This window comes from Mchenga conophoros, linkage group LG6 (assembly GCF_057382185.1).
Source record: "Mchenga conophoros isolate Kocher_MC1m ecotype Shallow Benthic linkage group LG6, M_conophoros_male_GT1.1, whole genome shotgun sequence".
NCBI lineage: Eukaryota > Metazoa > Chordata > Actinopteri > Cichliformes > Cichlidae > Mchenga > Mchenga conophoros.
The window spans coordinates 26,348,212-26,366,771 of record NC_140531.1 but is presented as its reverse complement, the minus strand read 5'-3'; the positions used below and the strand labels follow the sequence as shown (position 1 = coordinate 26,366,771).

General features: G+C 40.7%; 1 protein-coding gene across 1 annotated transcript; it reads left to right on the top strand.

The window, feature by feature from the left end:
• The first annotated feature begins 1,864 nt into the window (after positions 1-1,864).
• cenpm (centromere protein M) lies at positions 1,865-10,032 on the top strand. Its single transcript, XM_085278674.1, has 6 exons — positions 1,865-2,010; positions 4,324-4,400; positions 4,862-4,960; positions 5,834-5,913; positions 6,166-6,257; positions 8,413-10,032. Exons 1-6 carry the CDS (start codon positions 1,954-1,956, stop codon positions 8,560-8,562), a joined length of 555 nt encoding a protein of 184 aa, XP_085134800.1. The 5' UTR covers positions 1,865-1,953; the 3' UTR covers positions 8,563-10,032.
• Positions 10,033-18,560: the final 8,528 nt, after the last annotated feature.

Below are 18,560 nucleotides of genomic sequence, written 5' to 3'. Positions count from 1 at the left end.
ATGGAATGAAAGAAATGTAGATCAGTTCATCACAGCTTCCTGATGATGTTGCCTAAAGGTGAAGAAGGTTGTGGCAGAGCTGTTGTGTTGGTTTTCAGTGAAGTGTATTTCCATGTGTTTAAAACAAATCGCCCAAAAATGCTGTCTTCTTATATAGAGACATTGCTGAAAACCGCATACACACTCCACCCACTTCATTAGGTACACCTGTTCAGCTACTAATTAGTCAATCACAGCAGCAACTGGGTCCATTTAGACATAAAGACAGGTTCAAGCTGACCATCAAAATGGGCGGTGGTTTAAGTACATTGGGGATGGTTGTTGTTGTCAGATGGGCTGTTCTGTATATTTCAAAATATTTCACTGATGATTTAGACTGCCATCTAGGGTTTACAGAGAATGGTCTGAAAAAGAGAAAATATCCAGTAAGTTGATGTTCTCTGGTTGGAAATGTTGTCTTGATACTAGATGTGAGAGGAGAACGGCTGATAGGAAGGCGCCAGTAACTCAAATAACTTGTAACAACCAAGTTATGGAGGAGCTCATCTCTGAATTTGCAGTACGTTGAACCTTGAAGCAGATTGGCTGTGGCAGCAAAAGACCACACCCCACCCCACTCCTGTCAGCTAATAACAGGAAACTGGCTGCAATTTGCAGGAGAAACCATAAGATTGTAAAAATGTTGACTTCTCTAATGATTCTCATTTTCTGCTGTGAGATGTGGGTGGTAGGGTTGGAATTGGGCTTAAAACATGAAAGCATTGATCTAGTCTTGACCATATGAAAGGTTCAGGATGCTGAGACTTGGGTGTTGTAATGGGGAGATTTTCTTGGCACACCTGACCATCTGAACGTTGTTTAAACACCACATACTGAGTATTGCTGCTCAATTACACAGATTATTTTATGACCACAGTGTACCCGGCTTCTGATGGATATTTCAAATGGCCTCCACAGTCACCATCTGGCAAATTTGCAACAACTTTGTGATGATTTTCTGTTAATATGAATCAAAATCTGAGGAATCTTTCTGGCACTTTGTTGAATCTAGGCCTTGATGAATTAAGGCAGTTCTGTGGGCAAAAGAGGGTCCAGCCTGGTGCTAGCAAGATTTACCTAATAAAGTTGCCAGTGATTATGCGGTAATGGTTATTAGAGGACAAAACATAATCATGCCTATGGATTCATGTAACACTGAGTATGAATCCATACAACTTCACACTCACCATGTCTAAACATTTGCCTGGTGCTGTTTGTAAAGATGGATGCCCTAGCTCCACTTCCTCATGCAAAAGTGAAGCCAAAATTTTCAGGTAACAGGAGCTGCTTTTGGTGGTGGCAAAGATAGCAGGAAGACGTTGGAAAACTCTGAGCTTTACAGTTTTGATGATCTTTTCCGCAGGTTGTACTTAGACTGAAGGGTTTAAAGTAAGATATCAAAATATGAATAACTATGTAGATATATATTTAAAAATGTACACATTACAGGTATGGAAGGTACACGTTTCTCTTTCTGTCATGACGTTGCGTCCCGGGTACATCAAGTTATGAGGAAATTAAAATCAGAGTGAGAACTACATAAAATGCAAAAAACAAGGTATCGTCTTCACTAAAACATTCATATACTGTTGCTGAATCAAAGCATGCTGTATATTCTCTTTGTTGTAAATACCTATATAATGTATATACGTATATATACTGTCAAGTTCCCGTTTATATGGGATGAATGTATGAATAGTAACCAGTTGTATAGTAACCGATCTAATCTGAATGTGAGGTAGGTCCACGCTTGCCAAAGGTGCATGACTCCCGGCGGCCTGTAGGTGGCAGAAGAAAACAGCCAATGAAGATTGGTATACGTCATGACGCCAGACGCATGTTTGGAAAAGAAGCGCGAGAGAAAGAAATGTTCGCCCCGGGTTTGTTTACAAAACTTTATCAAGTTTAGCGAGGATGTCGTTGTTGAAGCCTTTTAGTAAACTCCCTGGTCTGAACACAGCGAACATCTTGGTGAGTTGTTCACTTTAAGAAATAAATTTTTAAAAAGAAAAGGCAAATATCGAGCTGTGTGCTGTGACTGTAGCTGTTTTCAGGACGAGCTAACGGCTGACTGGATGTGTTTTTTATTGGGAGATATCTGGTCGTAAATATCCCAGATATATGGTCGTCAGCTTGGACTAGCAAAATCACTTAAAGACAAATATGACTGTATCAGGAAGAGGTTTTTACACAGTCTAGCAGCTGTTTGGCGTCGTCGGTGTTGTGTGGATAAATCTTGGCTTTTCTGTAGATCTACCTAACAAACACTATCTCAACGTTTTTATAATACTTTTATTCTATAATAGCTCTATAACACCCACAACCAGAGGCGTTTCCAATTCAGTCCGAAGGAGGGTGGGATCCCAAGCCCAGATAAAAGGGGAGGGTTGTGTCAGGAAGCGTGCAAAATCTTGCCAACCCAAACAAACATGCGGGTCATCAAGAATGATCTTTCCATACCGGGATGACAGCGACTGCCTGTGGTGCTGGTGGAAATCGTGCTACTGTAAGACAAAGGAAAAGGAAAGGCGTGTTTAGAGACAGCAAGAAGGAAGGAAAGGCGTGAGAAGGACTTAAGGAAAAGAAGGATTGTGGATGTGCACAGGGTTGGTGTGACAGGGAGGATGCTAAGGATAGTGTGAGATGAGGGCGATGATCTGCTGTGGTGACCCCTGAAGTGAGCAGCAGAAGAACTAGAGGCAGGATTTTTTTGTTGTTATTTGTTTCAGGGGGAACCTTCAGAATATTTTCTCTTAAGTAAATACTAGGGGCAGGTGATATATAACCTCAAAATTCTATCGCAATATTTCAAGGAAATTTATAATAACGATATTGTTACAATATTGAAAAAAGTACTGAACAATATTTTTTTTTTTACTGCAGGCAAAAGATTTGTTAGCGCAAACAAATATGAAGGGTATCTTACATCCACCTGGCAGACTACCTGGTTCAAGGTGTGAATCCATTGCCAGCAGCAACATAGAGTAATAGTGACACACAGCAGAAGTCAAATGTAAGCTCAAAAGTAGCCTAGGTAGTGTTTTCCCCGGAAATTTTAAGCAAACAAAACATTCCAACAACAGTTAAACTAAAATAACCCTTACAACACTGTCACATAAATAAAAATATATTCTCTCTGGAATATTGCATTTTATGCAGTTGCATAAACCTGTACTTTACCGCTAATTTCCATCCAACACGTGCTCTTTGTGTCATATGGAGTGCAGTGCTCCAGCGATGCCCTTGTTTAAAAGTGGTCACACTTCACCAGCTGTTAGTATCTCCTCCTTGCGCACCTACATATCCCGGTTGTCCTCAATGGTGTGTTTGTGCCTGAAGAAACAATGTTGTAGCTTCCATCTTCAGCTAGAATAGTTTTTGTGCATATTTGGCAAATCATTGTGCTTTTATTTTGTAGTATCTTTCACTAGGCCTTCACTAGAGGCATACATCTTGTTGTCCAAATTAGGGAGGATAAACCCATGACATCACTATATCAGTGAGATTTTTTTATATCATATGAAAATTTGTATTATAACAGACGATTTGATACACCACATTCCCAATAAATACAGAGGAGAATATTGCAGAAACATTGAGTATGATTTTCAGGCTGTTGCAGCAGCACACGTGCTATTAAAAATGGCACGACACAGGAGATGAAATATTTTTATACTGAAAATTGTTAAATTCATTAAATTCATTTTCTTTAACCACTTTAACCAACCCATCACTCCACTGTTATGTGTCTTTAAATACATTAAAATATTTTGTGGGGCTTTGCACATACCCCTTGCCACAACTCTAACAAAATGCAAAGAATCCATTCATATTTTCCAAAATAGAGCGTTTGCTTCCATTTTAGGGTTCAGGGCTGCTTCAGGAGGTCAGATGATTATTCTTAACGGGCTTTAAGTATTTGTCCTTGCAGCAGCTGAAAACAGATGTTGGAAAAATTGCTAATGTCTGGCCAGTAGGTGGTGCAGAGGGTGGTCCTTTTATTTTCCATAGCCTCTCACTGTAACCACAGTCAAATTAGATCACAGTCTGTATAAATTAATATTTTTCAGAATGTTTTATTGCATTGTAATTTATGATTTTATCATCATAAATCTCTATATGAGCAAAAGCCGCTGTAAAAAAAAAAGAAAGTGGCAACATCTTTGAACTGTGACTGCGAAATGTTTCTTCTGACAGGTTTAAGAGATTTTTTTTTAGCCTGTGTGATGGTGTAAAGTGGGATCATCAGGTTTTGTGCTGACTGGTAGTTTTTGTTTCCTGCAGCTGGTGGAGAGTGAGGAGCAATTTCAGCAGAGTTTAGCAGATGTTCTGGTGGAGGAGACCAGTGTCACTGTGAACGTGTGAGTAAAGCTCGCTTCATCCTGCAAACTGCTGAAGTCTGCTATCTGTCAGGGGAAAGTGGCTGCAGCACACAAATGGAAACCGAGTCTGCCATCCTCACAACGAAACAAGATTTGTTTTCTACCATCAGTCGCATTTATGTTTAAACAGTATGACTGTAAACGTTTATTTAGTAACAAAATATTTTTCATAATCAACAACAAACAAGTAGTTATGTACTTGGGAAAAGGACTTTTGTACTACTCAGACTGCAACGTCATAACAGGTTTCCAGCTGGTAATGTAATGTTGACTTTATGATTAAATAATTGTGAAATTCTGACTGGGGAACTCGTACGTGATGCTGCACTGTTATTCTGCAGCTGCAGCAAATTACTCAGTTATGCAATGACTTTGATGTGTGAAGACCACCTGAGGTGGGTAAGAGTCCCATGATTGTCATCGCTCTTTGTACTTAACAGGAGACTAGCTAAGAGCCTTCCTTTGCCCATGGAGAATGATGAGAGCCGTCCCAGAATAGACTTGGTTGTGTTCATCATCAACCTAACTTCAGAGCTCAGGTAACTTTCAAATCCATCCGTCGATTTTCAGCTTATCCATTTCATGGTTGCGAGGGTGCTGGAGCCAATCCCAGCTGTCATGGGGTACACCCTCACCGGTGTGTTATAGGGCAAACACAGAGAGACAAAGAGCCATTCACACTCACACTTACCTAAGCCAGGACTGTGGGAAGAAGTCGGTGCAAACTCCACAGTCCGCGGAGGCCTGATCCAGGGGTACCCTCCTTTTGTCTGATTTCAGTGAGTGTCTATTGAAAAGGAACCTGGACTTGTTCCTAGTCACCAAGATGAAAAAATACATACATGTCCAGATGCAATTTGTTGTACTGGCCACCTGAATACACAGGTTCTGCTTCATATAACAGCTTTGTTTTTGTGTTGTTCTTACTTAATTGTTACCAGAGTGAGATGTCATTTTTAAACCACACAAATTGCCCCAAACCAGCCCAGAGACTTTATTTTTCTAGTGTGTTCTGGGACTGCCCTGGGGCCTCCTTCCAGCAGGACTTGCCCAAAACGCCTCATCTAGGAGGTGCCCAGGTGGTTTACCTGATCACCATGGTGTTGATGATCACAATGATTCACTCTGACTATCAACAGCTCGTTCTGGTTCCACTCAGTCCTCTTCAATACAAGATCTCCAGTACTTAAAACTCCGCCTTACTTGAAGCGTCACCTTCACCCAAACTGTGAGCACTAAACCTCAGATTTTGAGGTTTCATGAAGGAGAAACTTGATGTCATCATGCAGAAACGAGATCCCGATGCCTCTGACATACGTTGTCCAAAATATTTTATATTTTAAGTTAAAAACAAGTTCAAAGATGATATGATGTAGCAGTGCTTCATTCTGTTTTGTTTTATTTTGTTGTAGTTTGCAGTCAGCAGAAGCGTCCCTGAAATATTTGGACCCGGGATATTTCCTTGGAAAAGTTTGCTTCATGGTTACGAATGGTAGGGCAACGGTTAAAATCCTTTTATGTGTTTTTCTTTTTGTCTTGTTTTGTTTTATGTTTTGTTTTTTCCCCAGTCCCTTGATTCACAGGAAGAAGGGAAAAAAATAAGCTGAGATTAAATCAAGGAGAAATTGTCTACCACTGTTTACATTTTACTTCACCGTTGAACACCACCCACAACACATATTGTTGTACTTTCAGGCTTTTTTGTGTCTGACCAGCTGACCTTTTATGCTTCTCTTTCTTGTAGCTCGGAACGCTTCCGCCCCCGCTGAGCGCCTGGATGCTGTCAGGAAGCTGGCTGCGTCGCTCCACTGTCCCCTGTTGTTTGCGGAGAATCAGGTTTGTAGCAGTCTGGGTCACAAACACTGAAGATGTTTTAAGTCATATGTGAAATCCAAATCTAGCCCTTCACACATTTTAATCTGAATGTATGTCAGTATACAGTGGGGCAAAAAAGTATTTAGTCAGCCACCGATTGTGCAAGTTCCCCCACCTAAAATGATGACAGAGGTCAGTAATTTGCACCAGAGGTACACTTCAACTGTGAGAGACAGAATGTGAAAAAAAATCCATGAATCCACATGGTAGGATTTGTAAAGAATTTATTCGTAAATTAGGGTGGAAAATAAGTATTTGGTCAATAACAAAAATACAACTCAATACTTTGTAACATAACCTTTGTTGCCAATAACAGAGGTCAAATGTTTACTATAGGTCTTTACCAGGTTTGCACACACAGTAGCTGGTATTTTGGCCCATTCCTCCATGCAGATCTTCTCGAGAGCAGTGATGTTTTGGGGCTGTCGCCGAGCAACACGGACTTTCAACTCCCGCCACAGATTTTCTATGGGGTTGAGGTCTGGAGACTGGCTAGGCCACTCCAGGACTTTCAAATGCTTCTTACGGAGCCACTCCTTTGTTGCCCGGGCGGTGTGTTGTGGATCATTGTCATGTTGGAAGACCCAGCCTCGTTTCATCTTCAAAGTTCTCACTGATGGAAGGAGGTTTTGGCTCAAAATCTCACGATACATGGCCCCATTCATTCTGTCCTTAACACGGATCAGTCGTCCTGTCCCCTTGGCAGAAAAACAGCCCCATAGCATGATGTTTCCACCCCCATGCTTCACAGTAGGTATGGTGTTCTTGGGATGCAACTCAGTATTCTTCTTCCTCCAAACACCACGAGTTGAGTTTATACCAAAAAGTTCTACTTTGGTTTCATCTGACCACATGACATTCTCCCAATCCTCTGCTGTATCATCCATGTGCTCTCTGGCAAACTTCAGACGGGCCTGGACATGCACTGGCTTCAGCAGCGGAACACGTCTGGCACTGCGGGATTTGATTCCCTGCCGTTGTAGTGTGTTACTGATGGTGACCTTTGTTACTTTGGTCCCAGCTCTCTGCAGGTCATTCACCAGGTCCCCCCGTGTGGTTCTGGGATCTTTGCTCACCGTTCTCATGATCATTTTGACCCCACGGGATGAGATCTTGCGTGGAGCCCCAGATCGAGGGAGATTATCAGTGGTCTTGTATGTCTTCCATTTTCTGATGATTGCTCCCACAGTTGATTTTTTCACACCAAGCTGCTTGCCTATTGTAGATTCACTCTTCCCAGTCTGGTGCAGGTCTACAATACTTTTCCTGGTGTCCTTCGAAAGCTCTTTGGTCTTGGCCATGGCGGAGTTTGGAGTCTGACTGTTTGAGGCTGTGGACAGGTGTCTTTTATACAGATGATGAGTTCAAACAGGTGTCATTCATACAGGTAACGAGTGGGGGACAGAAAAGCTTCTTACAGAAGACGTTACAGGTCTGTGAGAGCCAGAGATTTTCCTTGTTTGAGGTGACCAAATACTTATTTTCCACCCTAATTTACGAATAAATTCTTTACAAATCCTACCATGTGAATTCATGGATTTTTTTTTCACATTCTGTCTCTCACAGTTGAAGTGTACCTCTGGTGCAAATTACTGACCTCTGTCATCATTTTAAGTGGGGGAACTTGCACAATCGGTGGCTGACTAAATACTTTTTTGCCCCACTGTATGTTCTCAGTAAAGTTTTGCCTTGCACACTGTTGCATGTTGTGTTTCTTGAACACATTTCTTGTTGAAATGTATGCAGAACAAAATTACAGATTTGTTATCTTTGCATAAGGATTTATTTGGCTTTATTAAACATCCAGTACTTGTTGTAGTCATCGTTTTCAGGCTTGTGAAACAGCTTCTGGCTGTTTGTCTCTTTTTCTTTTTTTCCTTCAGCAGTATGGCTAAGCAACTTTTTTGTTGACTGATTCATAAAGCTGAAGTTGCACAGAGGGAAAAGCCTGAAATTGAACTCAGAAGGGAAAGCTGTTTGGGTGCATGTTGTGTAGCTCAGCATCGCTGTAGTTTAGAGGGTTCTGCGCTGTTGTTGACAATAAAACATCAAATGTAATTTTTGTGTCTTTGCGTTTCCTAAAAAGCCATCCTGTGTAATCTTTCCTTCCCTACAGACTCCAGATGGAGTGGCCAGTGCTACAGAGAGGCTGCTGACTATTCTCAAGGTGGCCGCCGGCCTCGTTCCCATTGCCACTGCTCTCTACGTGTCTAACCTGACTCGGTGCACGCTTCCCCTGGACATCGATCAGCCGAGCTTTGATTAGGTCCTCTGATTGATTCCTTTAAAGTGATAACTTCCTCTACTTTATCGTGTTTATATTTATTTGTAGAAGTTGTTAATGTCGACAATTACACGTCTTCTTTTTCAAATAAATGTTATCAGGTGTATTTAATTCTGATCCATTACATTATGTTTTACATGAACAGTGCTGTGAAAAACACTCCAAGTACACCCTACAATTCAATATCGTAGAACCACCTTGGCAGCAGGAACTAATTGCTTTTGATATGACTTTATCAACGTGTCACATCGTTGTGGACGACTTTCAGCCCACTCGTCTTTACAACGTTGTGACACTTCACTGAAGTTTGCGGCATTTGTTTACAGCAGCTCTCTTAAAGTCCCGCCACAGCATGTCATTTCGGGTTGAGATCTGGACTTTGACTGGACCATTGCAACAGCTTGATTCTTTTCCAGACATTCTGTTGTAAATTTGCTACTGTCCACGACCCACTTCCAGCCAAGCTTTAGTTGTCAAACAGATGGCATCACATTTGACTCGACTTGATGTTCAAGGAAGTTCATGGTCAACTCAATGACTGCAAGATTCCAGGTTCCAAATCATCGCCCCTCCTCCACAGTGCTGATTTGCTGCGTTTGGATTTCTCCCTCCATGGTGCTGGTGCTGTGCATTATTGCCTAACATCTCTACTTTGGTGTCATCTGTCCAAAGAACGTTGGTTGTGGTTTGTTCAGATGGAACTTTGCAAACCTAAACTGTGCAGCAAACTATGCTTATTCACCCTATTTCTAATTGTACCTTAACATTTAACATGCTAACTGAGGTCTGTAGAGTCTGAGATGTAGATGAGTTTTTGTTAATTTTTTTCTGACCTTGGGTTGAATTTGCTGGGTTGTCCAATCCTGGGAAGATTGTTGTTAACAAACGAGGGGCGATCGTGGCTCAAGAGTTGGGAGTTCGCCTTGTAATCGGAAGATTGCCGGTTCGAGCCCCGGCTTGGACAGTCTCGGTCGTTGTGTCCTTGGGCAAGATACTTCACCCATTGCCTACTGGTGGTGGTCAGAGGGCCCGGTGGCGCCAGTGTCCGGCAGCCTCGCCTCTGTCAGTGCGCCCCAGGGTGGCTGTGGCTACAATGTAGCTTGCCATCACCAGTGTGTGAATGTGTGCGTGAATGGGTGGATGACTGGATATGTAAAACGCTTTGGGGTCCTTAGGGACTAGTAAAGCGCTATATAAAATACAGGCCATTTACCATTTTACCATTTAACAAACAGCTGATTACTCCAAATCTGCTTTTATAGTGGTGGTCACACTTGTTTATGATTATTAATCAAGTGCACTCATTTGGCTGCAAATTCCCCGTGATTCAGCACAGTTTTTCAGAGTTTTTCAGAGTACAAGATCCTGGGAAAACTTTTTCTGGTTCATGACCGTATATGAAGCAGTAAGTGTTAAAGGGTTGAACATAATTAAAAAAATTTCCATGTAAATACACTTCAGTGGGCTTTATATGATTGTTTGGAGTTTCATTACATTAATACCATGTTTTTATTTAGGTTCTCAAAAAAAGTTGTGAACTGGAGGCAAAATTTGAATCTTTCCAGTGCACAAATAAATCAAACTAAAAATAAATAATGAATAAAATAGTCCAACAGTTTTAAATCAAGTAAAATCCACATCTCGTTTCTTCATATTTTGCTACAAATATGGCAAATAGGTGTAAATACAGAAAAAAAGTCAAACAGAGTTTAAATCATTCTAACTGGTTTTAAAGTCAGTATTTGGTATGACCATCTTTATTCTCCAAGACAGCCTGAACTCTCTTAGGCAAGCTTTCTTGTAATTTCTTGAATTAACAAAAAGTTGATTGTGTTCATCAGGATATAGCGTTTTCAGCGGGAGAAACATTTCATCACTCATCCAAGTGACTTCTGCACGCTACGTCCATGAACAGAGTCAACGTTGTTTAGATTTCTTACCTGGTTGGTTGAGCATCAAGACATGTCTTCATTCAGGATAATTTTTCTATGTTTCTTGAGGGATGATCAAAGCTCTTCTTTAGATGTTGGCTGCCTTTTGTTCTGGCCTCTATCAGGAGAATCCCACACTGCTTCAGATGCTCTGGGGAGGCCAATCCATGACTGATGGTGTTGTATTGTATTGTTTTGCCAATAAGACAGTTTCCAGATGGTTTTGTATGGTGGATCAAAACCTGATGATACTTTTCTGCTTTACTATCATGTGTTCATAATTCCCAAGACCCCAGCACCACTGGCTGAACGGCAGCTCTAAACCATGTCAGAGCCTCCATACCTACTCCACACGCTCACAATGATTTCTACCAAAAATATCACAACTGGATTGTCACTCCTAAAGACCTGTTGTTGCCGATTTTAGTTTCCTCAAATGTTTTTACCCGTCAGCTATAAAGTGCTGATGAGATATTGTTAGCAGCCTGCTGGGCGGGCAGGCAACATGGACACCCAAGATTGTGAATGTGATAACTCAAGAATGAAGCAATGTAGGACTTTCTAATTGATAATAGACTTAAAACGGGTGTAAGATGCCAATTATTGAAGCAAAAAATACTAGAAAGTCTGACTCCATGCAAGAAAAAACGAGGGGTCTCTATTTTGGAAATAAAAGACTTCCTGGTCACGCCACCATCGAATCCATCCAAGTTACATGGTTTATTAAAATAATCAAATTACAGTGTTTACATTTATGTTAGACTACTTTTAATTAACTGCTTTATCCCACTTACAATGAATTTAAAAAAAAAAAAAAATCTTGTTCATGACCTGTGTAGCATGTTAACACTATTGGAAGTAAAAAATAACTTAAACTCCAATTTTGAAAACACAACTTTCTTTTTTTCTTTTTTTTTTTTATAAAGCTCTGACTTGTATTATGAGTCTGTGGTCTGGGAGAGAGTCCTGTAACTCTCTGTCTGCAAAATGCAGTATATAATGACCAATGCTGGGCAATTAATTATATAGTTACTTCTTCAAAAAAGTAACTGAGTTATGCAAACAAAGTTTTTTGCAGCTGTTTACCTAAAAATGCAGCCAAGGCGTTTTTTAAATAAACATTTCAAACTATTTACAGAACAATCAGCTGTTCTGCATCAAATTTGATGCCACACAAATCATTTGTGCCACTCCAAAAAATAATTTCTGTCCACTATGAGATAAAGGAGAACAACAGCCTGATACCTGCAGGCCTGACAACAGGAGATGTATCACTCCTGTAACACCTGTAACATTCAGCAGTCGCCTCATTGTTCTGACACACACAACAAAACTGTTGACTACACACTAACTACACAAGATTCACTCCTAACCCCCCCCTCCCTCTCCCTTCCTAAACAACTAAATGCCATGTTGCCATATCATTTTTTTGATTGGTCGACATGGTACATTTTTCCACCAATAGGAAAGAGTGGGGTTTTTTTGGTTTTGGCTTTAATCACAGGAGGAGAGTGCTTTCGAGCGTTTTTCTTATAAAACGCCGTTTTTTACCGTTTCAGTAAATATAAACAACGACAGTATTCAGGAAGAAAACCCAACATTGTATAGGTTTTTATCATAACTCTGGTTTTAGTGACCTATCAACACAATTTAAAAACTGGTATAAAGTCCACACTTTTTCCTTCAATTGTTCCGTCTGTCCTGCTCACATCTCCGATGCTTGTCCACGTTGTCATTAAGGTGGCTTCACTCCACATCAGCCACGCCGCTTTGCTTGCTAAAACACCGGTGCACATAAAGACGCTGTCGTAGCCTGTCAACGACGTTGATTAGCTGCGTATATACGAATGTGAATCGCATTATTAGCTGAAATATGGGATGGTGGCATCGTTCTAATCCCGTACGGGAGCAGCCAGTCACTCACTGGCTAACACTGCAAAACAGAATTGTTAAAGTATTCATTTTATTTCAATTCTGCGTTTCTGTGCGCAACGCAGATTTTCTGTGCGCAGAGACCGTGCCAGCAGTGCGCAATTGCGCACGCGCGCAGGGAACATTGCCTTGGACGATATAGAATGATTAAAATAAAGTTTGTTCAGCTTGCAACTAAATGAAGAAAAAACCTGTCGTTTTTATTAGCAGCAACTGTTTGACCTCAGCCCCAGTCAACAGCTGCTCAGACTTCAAAGGGGGTACGAACCAAGGAGAGAGGAGTGTCCTTCACAGGGTGCGACCAATAGCACTGTGCCTGGTATCACATCGGCATGCATGCACCAGCGCGCACACACACTATTAATAGTTAGGTTATCATCACAGCAATTATCTATCACGCAGGTTAGGCAAACACTGTAATGGTGTCAGGCCAGGAACTGGAAGGACAGCGAGGGGTCAGTAGGGCTGGAGAATGTCAGCAATAACACTGATATCTTTGACTCTCATGGCTCTTTCATGCATTTACGTTCTGTATACAGAAAGAAAAATAACCCCCTTTTTTTTGCTTATTGAGAAAAATGTTGGCGCCTAAACTGTGCAGAAGGTCATGAGATGGTGGCAGTGAACTGATGACCTTTTCATTTATGTACTGATGTGTTGTACTTGACGTTTGCTGTGTATTTTAAAGGATTTGTTTTTGGTTTGGCTTACAGTAATTGCACTTTCTATTCTGTTTCTACACAGAAGGTCAAGCCTTGTCCACTGGTTGGCTTTTTCTGTATCTAAGCCCTTTGTCTCTATCAGAGGTAACTTGGGGTTCAGTATCTTGACCACAAATACTTCAAGATGGAGGTTGGAGTGGGCAAGGAACTCACAACTGACCTTCTGATTGGTAGATCCCGTGCTACCTCCTGAGGCTGAGGTAGCTTAGGTACCTCCTGAGCTACAGGTCCCTCATATACAGCTAGGTCCATAAGTATTTTTGGACAATAACACTTTTTTGTTAACTTTGCCTCTAAACACTACCACAATGGGTTTGAAATCAAATAATTATGATGTGATTGAAGTGCAGACTTTCAGCTTTAGTTCAGTGGATTTTAGTCCCCCGTTTACAAAAGCTCAAAAGTAATTTGACAACAGACTTCATGGACATGTGAGGAGTGATCCCTGATTATTCCATGATACATTAAGCAGATAAAAGATGTGTTTAATTTGTATTTGGTAGATTTTCACTTGAACTATCAATATGAGCTTTAAAGAGATTGATGAGTTGATGCATGTGATGGAGTCAATCATTAGGCCGAAGGAAAAAAACCATCAGAGAGAGCAAAAACTGGTAAGTAGTATGGTGAAGGACAGACACAGCTCATAATCTAAAGCATATGACATCATCTGTCAAACATGGTGGAGGTAATGGTGTGGGCATGTATGACTGCCAGTGGAACCAGGTCACTGGTGTTTATTGGTGATGAAATACAAGATAGAAGTAGCAGGATAAAATGTGAAGTGTACAGGGCTGATTCAGGTCAAACTACTTCACACAAATTGATACGGATCCAAAGCAACCTGCAAAAGCAACCCAAGAATTTCTCAAGGCAAAGAAATGGGATATTTTTCAATGGTCAAGTCAGTCACCTGATCTCAACCCAATAGAGCATGCTTTTCACTTACTGAAAAGAAAACAAACTTTTGGGGGGCAGAAAGACCCACAAACAAGCAGGAACTGAAGGCAGCTGCAGTAATGACCTAGCAGAGCATCTCAAGGGAGGAAAAACAGCATTTAGTGATATCCGGTGGTCATTGACCGCAAAAGATTTTCATCCTTCTTTCAGCTACTCCCTTAAGGGGCTATTTTATTTAAAAAGCAAACAAACAAACAAACAAAAACGCTCATATTTAAAATCATGTTCTTCGGTTACTTTTGAGCTTCTGAAGCTGAGGGACTGTGTATAAAAACGGCTTTAATTCCCAAACTGTTAATGCAACCATTTTGTTAAATCCCTTAAATTAAAGTTGAAGGTCTGCACTTCAATCACATATTGACTGGTTTCAGTTTAAAATCTGTTATGATGGCGGCGAGAGGCAAAACTACAAAAATATTGTCATTGTCCAAGAATTAACTGTTCGTATTTGTTAGCATGTGGAGAGTGGAAGCGGGGTCTAATCTGTGACAGTCAGTGAAGATCTCATTATAGTGCAAATGTTCTCTTGTGTTTGATCACTCAGGACACATGTTCATGTATAAGGACACTGTCATTTGTTTCATCGTGGTCCCAATGGTCCATACTGGTGAACCAAAGTCCAGGAGCCACCTCACCATCATGGTAACCAGTTGTTGTTTATGTTATTGCTTTTCCTACCGTGACGAGGCCTCAAGTCTCGGCTCAGGTGTTGACAGCTGCTATCAACTGAACACGTTTTCCTGTATAAACAAATAACAGTGGTCCGCAAGGTGCAGCTCTCCTTGCACCTTGGTAATAGGTGAAGTCGTGCCAGAAGCCTCCATCCTCCATAAAAGTGAAGCCATAATTAAGGAAAGTGTTTTTGCTGCTCCTTAAATCTGAGAACTGATACTTGACGATTAGTTTGAAAGGAAACAGAAGCCAACTGAGTCAGCAGCAGGGGAAGCATTCATGCAGTCACAGAGTAGAGAATTATGCTGAGCTTGTGGATAACATGCTGAAAGCATATCAGCTAATGAGTGCAGAATGTCACAGACGATGTGATTTTTACATTCTCATCTTGACTTTTTATACCCAGCAAATCTGCTCGACTCAGGGACGAGATTTGATGGGCGACCTCTGTTGGTTCTTAAGTATAGAGACGGGTGTTCAGTACAAACACGCCGTAGCACGCTGACCTGTTTTTCCGACAGAAATATGCTTTAATGCGTCTCTGATATCATCCTCTGGTTTATCTTCAGGATGAGCACATTAAAACAATTATGGTGGGAAATAATTAAAATTCCAGACATTGTGTTGATATTGTTCATATCTGAAATCAATGTAAAGTAAAAAAAAAAAAAAAGATAACAAGCTGGTGTGAAGTTCACAGCAGCAAACAAAAATATTTTTTTAGACGAGTATAACAGACGGCTAATGACTAATTTTTTTTTTTATGTGTTCATCATTTGCAAACAGCACACTTGAGGATACATGGACTACTGCTCAATCCCTTGTAGGCTTGTACAGCCTGTGGCCGGCTGGTCCCTGTGGTTAGCGTTGTCACAGCAGACAGGGTGAGACATCAGAAATGAGGTTTGATGAATCAGTGCAGCCCACCCATCTTCAGCCTGAGCAGCTGCCTGATCTGTCACATCGTAAACACGTGTGTGAAAGTGCAGGGACTTACATAATTCGACTAACGTCCAGTTAATATCATGTTGCTTCACAGGTTCAATTAAAGCTGCAGAACATTTTGGTATTGCACAGTGTATAAAATTAGCAGAAGCGCAGTATGCTTCATGTGTTTTATGGCTATTTGAATCATCTGTGTGACCTATTTTAATGGAAAACTTTTTGTTAAAGCAGGAAAAAGGGGGATCTACTGATCCATGCAACATTAAAATAATCAACATACCTGTCTGTTTATTTTGGTTACAGTTTTGAAAAAAGGATATTTCTAAATTCAATCTTGGAGTTTTTCACATGACAGGATTATATTATCTGACGTAAGTGTGCAAAAACCTGGGAGTGTATCTATTTTCTCTACTGCTTATCCATTTTGGGGATGCAGAGGGCTGGAACCAAACCTGTGTGTCAGGGTGAGAGCCAGGGTGCACCCAGTCCACACCTAACATGAATGTCTTTGAACTGTGGATTTTTGTTACCTTCACCAAAGACGTCATGTTTTTGGTAGTGTGTGCGTGTCATTCTGCCTGTAAACACGATAGCATGAACATTTTTGAATGAATTCGGATGAAACTTTGTAGGGCTGTAACAATCCGATCAAATTTCACCCACTGAGGTCTTCAAGGTCACCGTAACGATTTATTGATCAAAAATTGACCAAAAATTTGACTTAGAAGCTATGAAATTTACAAGTGTGGTGTGTATTGTCCACAGATTTAAAATATCATCTCCCATTGGACCTCTGACCTCTCTTTCAAGGTCAACAGATTGATCTGAAGGTCAGAGTGATAATAATATAGAGCCATTTAAAATAACAGGTTTTCAGATTGACAAGAACCTGTTGGCATGGCATAATTTGATTGTGACTTTGTTACGTACCTTATAATAACCGGTCATAACCGTTAAAACAATTTGAATACATTTATAATGTTCCAAACTAAGCTTTTCTTTTTTTTGTAATCTTCTTTGGAAAGTAAAATAAACTGATGATCAAAAAAATTCACCCGATGAAGTGAAATGACTGCTGGACGTGTCCTATATCCACACATATAAAAAAGAATAAAAAGTAATTATACTCAAAATGATGTCAAGTATAAAAAACGAGTTTCAGCAGAGCAAATAACAAAAGCCTGCACTTTGCACTTGTTATTGCTGCACTACTTAAAGTTCATTTAAAAACAACAATAAAAATGTTTACATAATGAATGCAATCCCATTTCCATAAAAGTAAATATAAATACTCTACAAAGAGTGAGCTGCATGACTGGCTGAGGCTTAACTCTCCGAGTCTTTCGTGTTTAAATGTTAGGTGTAATTTCTACTTCTTTTGTTTTCTGAACAGCCACCCATCAAAAAGAAAAGTCTTAAAAGGAGCAGTGACAATGACAATAATAGAAGAACTGTCTGCAGGGAGCACCCCGTTCCCATCTTTGGTACCAGTTGAGAACCAGGCCGGTGAAATTACGTGAAAAAACACTTGTCCTGTGTGCCACTAAATGGATAAGTAACCTGAGACTATTGTCCCGTGGATATGCATTTGAAAAGCGTTTGACCAGAGGCACCGTGCCTGATGTCACGTCTGCATGCGTGCACTAGCACACTCACTAATAATAGGTTATCATCATCCGTCATGGAAGTTAACCAAACACTGTTTTGGCATCAAGTCAGGAACGGGAAGGACAACAAGGAGTCAGTGGGACTGAGATATGTCAGTGATAAGGCTGTTATCTTTGACCCTCTCGGCTGTTTTTCACATTTTACATTCTCAGAAACAGTTGATGGCTCAACCATAAGACGTGATTTCCACTTCTTATTCAGGCAAAATGTGGAAAGTGTGCAAATAGTGAGTCTTTAATTACTTGAGGCATCCAAGGACGACTCTTCAGTACCACCGACTCATTTTAGGTTGTAATTTGTGCAACACTGACAAATGCACACCCGTTGTGTAGGAGTAAATCAAAATAGATCAGTTTCTGAAATAAAACCATCCCACAATCAAAGTCTCTTAAATCACCTCAGATGCTCTGTTTGCACTCCAGGAGGTCGTCCTGACCATGTATTCGTGCCTAAATGCACTAAGCTGCTGCTTTGTGAGCGACTGATTAGGTATTTGCAATAAGGAGCAGTTGAATATACCTAATAAAGTGACTAGTGGGTATATATTATGAGTTTCTATGGCAACAACACTTTAATCAGATTATCAGTCTGTTCTCAAAACCTCTGCAGTGCCTCAAAAACCAGATGCTATGTTTTTTTGAATTTACCGGTTGTAAAATATTCACTGCATCATTTGATTTTGCCTTTTTCCTGTGAAAAATTCATTGCTTTCATATGTTATAGATTTTTTTCTACTGGAAACAATGGACACAACCAAGAAACAGGTGATGAGGGGGCTCCAAATTTGTAAAGAGTGAGAAGAGCTCAGGGTTACTCCCCCCTCCCCTGAGCAGCAAGGATAACATTGAACACAGGGACGGGGAGAAAGGAAGAGTATTATCTCTTGAAAACAGCCTCACAGGAAGTTGAAGTAATGGAGGTCCCAAAGCTGCTCATGTGACGGACTCTGCTTCTTGTAACGTCCACAGATCAGGTGATAGGTCCTAATAGCTCCCTGTGAGAGGGACTGCTAAAGTCTTTGTCTCATCCTGTTCACAGGATGAATGTGACCAAGAGTGGAAAGTGAGTCTGAAAGATAATACCCTGCGTGAGAGTCCAACAATACTGAGCAATTTGAGGGTTTTTTTGAGTGTCTTTAAGACCACGGGCA